This window comes from Propithecus coquereli, unplaced genomic scaffold, assembly GCF_000956105.1.
Source record: "Propithecus coquereli isolate 6110/MARCELLA unplaced genomic scaffold, Pcoq_1.0 Scaffold71, whole genome shotgun sequence".
Taxonomy (NCBI): Eukaryota; Metazoa; Chordata; class Mammalia; order Primates; family Indriidae; genus Propithecus; species Propithecus coquereli.
This window is the reverse complement of record NW_012153174.1, coordinates 7,437,961-7,442,497: the sequence shown is the minus strand read 5'-3', so window position 1 is coordinate 7,442,497 and position 4,537 is coordinate 7,437,961. Positions and strand designations below refer to the sequence as shown.

The window sequence follows — 4,537 nt, the reverse complement described above, 5'->3', positions numbered from 1 at the left end:
CTGGCTATGTTGCCTTGGCTGGAGCGCAGTGGCTATTCACAGATGGGATTACAGCACACTGCAGCCTCGAACTCCTGGCCTCAAGCAATCCTCCCACCTCCGCCTTCCAAGTAACTGGTACTATAGGCATGTACCACCACACCTGACTTATATGTGTCATTTTGGCCACACAGTTTTTCTCTTTTTATTTAGGTGAATTTGTCAGCCTTTACCCTATGGCTTCTGGTTTGTGAGTCGCTGTCAGAAAGGATTTCCCAATTGCAATGCTTCCTTTTGACCAGGAGCTGTGGTGGTTGAGACACATGCCCAAACAGTTTAGCTTCTGAGTCCCAGTTCTTAACCATTATGCAAAGCTCCCAAGGCAGACAGACTTGTAGTCTCTCTCCCCATTAGCTTAGTGTCAGACACTAAGAAAATACGTAACTGTCTGGTGCTCTTCTACCATCTATTAAAAGGGATAGGATAATTAACAGTTATGACATTCAAATTCTGAGAGACCAGGAGTCTAGATGTATGAACGCATGAACTAAAGGCACTTAACTGCACAACTTAGTTAAAACCACTACCAGGAATTTATTAGTAATTCGTTTTACTTACTGAAAAGAGGATGTCCTTGAGACCAAGGCCCATTCCAATGGAGTTCTAGGAAAGCTATCAGCCAGACTATGTAAACAGTTACCATGCATTTATAAACATTTCTGGGTATCCACTGTGTGCCAGGCACTGTGCTAGGACTTGGTGCTATGAATTGAATTGTTTCTCCCCAAAATTCATTTGTTGATGTCCTAACCCCTTATACCTCAGAATGTTACTTTCTTTGGAGACAGGGTCTTTACAAGGGTAATCTAAAGTAAGGTCATTAAGGTGGGCCCTAATCCAAGATGACTGGTGTAAGAAGGGGAAATTTGAACACACAGAGACAGACACTCAGGGACAAAAGACAATAACAAGACACACAGGGAGAAGGCAGCCATCTATAAGCTAAGGAGAGAGGCCTGGAAAAGATCCTTTCCTCACAGCTCTCAAAAGGAACCACGCCTACCTACACCTTCATTTGGACTTCTGGCCTCCAGAACTGTGAGGCAGTCAGTTTCTGTTGATCAAGCCACCCAGTTTGTGGTACTTTATTACAGCAGCCCTTGGAAACTAATACAGCTGGAAACAAAGATGAGCAACACAGGGGATCCTTCCCTTAGGAAGGCAGGTAGTCCACTGGGAAAAAAGCTGGTCAAGAAACAATCATAAAAAATTTAGTAATGCTTTTAAGGGGCAAGAGTTTTCTGACCTCAATCAATAAAAGCTTCGAGAAAATACTTTGCACGATATTTCAGGAAAAAAAAAATTAAACATAATTTCCACTTTTTTCCTTTCATTTTGCTTGGTAAACTCCCTAAAAAAAAAAAATAAAACTTCTGCCTTATAATAAGAATCACTACCCACAAAGAGTACAGACTTTTTTCATTTTAAGTTTTTATCTTCCTTCTCTTCTCCTTTGAACTTTCTGCAAGATCCTTTGCCAAGCTGGGCACAGTAGTGTGTGCCGTAATCCCAGCTATAAGGCAGGAGGATTACTTGAGGCCAGGAGTTTGAGAGCAGCCTGGGCAACATAGCAAGACTCGGTCTCAACAAAAATTTTTTTAAAAACTTAGTGGGGCATGGTAGCATACACATGTAGTCCCAGCTACTGAGGAGGCTAGGCAGGAGGACTGTTTGAGCCCAAAAGTTTAAGGCTGCAGTGAACTATGATCACACCACAGCACTCCAGCCTGGACAACAGAGAGAGACTCTGTCTCTAAAAAAAATACAAGTAAAAAACAAGTAAATTAAAAAAAAAAAAAATCCTTTGCCAACATTCATTTGCTCACTTCTCTTACCTCCTTCCTCTCTCTTTCTTCCCTTTTTCAGTTTTCTCTGTTCTCAATGCCTTACAGATGAGGGAACAGACATAGACACAGCCTCTGACCTTATGTACACTTTACAAAAGTATGTTCCCCACTTCTGCTTCCCAGCTCTCATATTAATAAAAATATTATTTCCTCACCCTAAATACGGTATAGAATTTTTCCCTTGTAATTTTTATTAATAGGCTATCTTAAACTAATATTTTAGAAGTTACTGTTTTTAAAAAAAAAACATTCTAGGAAATGCCTTGAGTTCCTTTTTCTATCTATCTATCTCTATTACAAATAGCAAGACTTTATTAAATTATTAACAATACTTTCTTGTCTTAACAAGGGCATATGTAATAAATAATTATACATTAATAAAAGCTCTTTCAGCCTTTCAGAAAATACTGATCATTCTATAGCACAGAAAGTACAGCAGAGTGGGCTGAATATATACTGGCATGGGAAAATCATCCCAAAAGAGTGTTATATAATTAATACAAGGTAGCAATTTACTTAATATTTCTTTCTCTCTCACAGTTGAATTTGCTACACTTACTTAAAATCTCCAGAAAGAGATATAAGCCACATCTGTTTAAACAAAAATACTGTTCTCCATATATTATGAAGTTTCAGAAATCAGAATTAAATTGATCTTTGAGTATCACAGCATTTGGCACTAATAAGAAAAGTGAAATTCTGCAGTTTCATCAGAAGATTATAGTATTACAAAAGGGTGTGTGCCAGTTTATTTCACAATATATCATTTTATGAATTTTAAAGAAACATTTTGGGAAATTTTATTTTTTCATTTGCATAGAAAAGAACCCCCTTAAATGTTAGTGAAATAAATAGTATGGTCTGAATGTTTAGTTTCTAGTCACAGAAGTTATTCTACTGTAGAACTCTGAGCAGGCTCTCACACAGCTTTCTCTGCTGTCAGACATAACAGCAATTGCTGCTATCAATGAAGTGCCTAAGGAAAGCCTTTGAACTAGGCATTTTACCTACTATTTTTTTTTTTAGCTCACTTAATACTCACAAGAACTCGATGGACACACATTACTGTGTCCATTTTCCAGATGCAGAAACCAAGGCTCAGAGTGTTCAGCTTGTTTTCCCAAGATTAGTCAGGACACAGCAAGATCCCTAAAGCCCCAAGCCCCCACTCTTCCACCCACCCCCAGAGGAGCTGACTGCCTATGGCAGCAGAGCTGGTAGCCTACCTGATGTCCATCCCCTCTTCTTCATTACTATTATAATAATCCAAATTTGTTTAAGCAGCAACATATCTATATAAAAATCCTTAATTTCACTGAAGTGTCTTTAGTGGAGGTGACCCTCTGTAACAAGTTCTAGCCAAAGGTAGAGACACTGGGGAGAGCACTCCCCCCCAAAGGAAAGGCAAAGTACACTTGGCAAAATCCTCAGCACCTATACTCCTGCAGAGAATCCAGCCTGGAGGACTCAGCAACCACCTCACCACCATGAGAACCAACCCCATACTAAGGCTGTAGAACTCAGAACGAGTCTAGCCCTCTGGATGTCTTGTTGCAAGAGACAAATTCAACCCCATTTGTTCAAACACTAGAGTGTTTGAACAGAGTTTCCTGTAGCTTGTAGCTTCAAAGCCTTCCCTAACTAATTAACCATAAAAGAATTTCACAGTCTCAAGCAGTACAATTCTTATAGCACAGGTCATGCTTATTTCCCAAATCATATTTAAAAAAAAAAAAAGCAAACCCCTGGAGCTATAAGCATGAGCTAACCTACTGGGCTCTGTGAGAAAAAAGGACAAAGAACACACACAAAAAAATGTTAATAATTACCTGTAGGGAGCAGGAGGAATGGGGTAGATGATAACAGAGATGAGAGACAGAGTTCTCAAAAATATCTTTTTACATTGCTTTGATGTTTTTCGACCATGTATATACAGGTTATCCAAACTATGTAAGTAACTTTAAAAAAAAAAAAAATCAATAATACCTAGATCTCTTAGAGTTGTTGTAAGAAATATGAAATGCGAAAATGTTTCTAAAGGGCTTAACATAGAGGCTGGGACTCAGTAAAATCATAATTAATGATAAATATTAGGAATGTAAGCTGCTTCCAATATTAAATCTAATATTTAAAAGAAACTGTATTTCTTACAAAATTATCAATTTACCTTCACTGGCCCCATCTTCTGGACATAAAATATTCCTGTTACAAAACCTGCCTATTCTAGGGCCATGTTCATTATCTCTCTGTGATTTAGAAAGTGTCTTATCCTCATCTGACAAATCACTTCCACTGGAACTCCATGTTATATCCGTAAGCCCACTGGTACTCTTAGATGTGGTAGTTTCTGTTAAAAAAAAAAAACAAAAAAACACATAAATATGATCAACTAATATGGTTACTTTTCAGAATAAGATTTTATACATGTTACTTTGCCAAAGTCACAAATACACAAAACTCTGTGATAATGAAAGCAATGTCTTATGTCAAATCTTCCTGCCTAAAGTTCTATGTACAGTCTAAGATTCTTTGAATTACAGCCAAGTTACAAGAAAAAAAGGAGTAGAATTGGTTGAGAAAAGTTACACAAGAAAAATGACTGGAGCACAAAAGAAAACTGGAAAAATAAGACTGAGGTAACAATTATAGAA

The 4,537-nt window shown here is 37.8% G+C and overlaps 1 protein-coding gene across 1 annotated transcript in view; it reads right to left on the bottom strand.

Annotated features, from left to right (window-relative positions):
• The window catches only part of LOC105824054 (DNA repair-scaffolding protein-like), a 126,300-nt gene that overhangs the window by 114,791 nt on the left and 6,972 nt on the right, over positions 1-4,537 (bottom strand). The window contains exon 4 of the mRNA XM_012661388.1: positions 4,117-4,233. Within this exon, the coding sequence (XP_012516842.1) occupies positions 4,117-4,233 (117 nt within the window). The remainder of the gene's footprint in view (positions 1-4,116; positions 4,234-4,537) is intronic.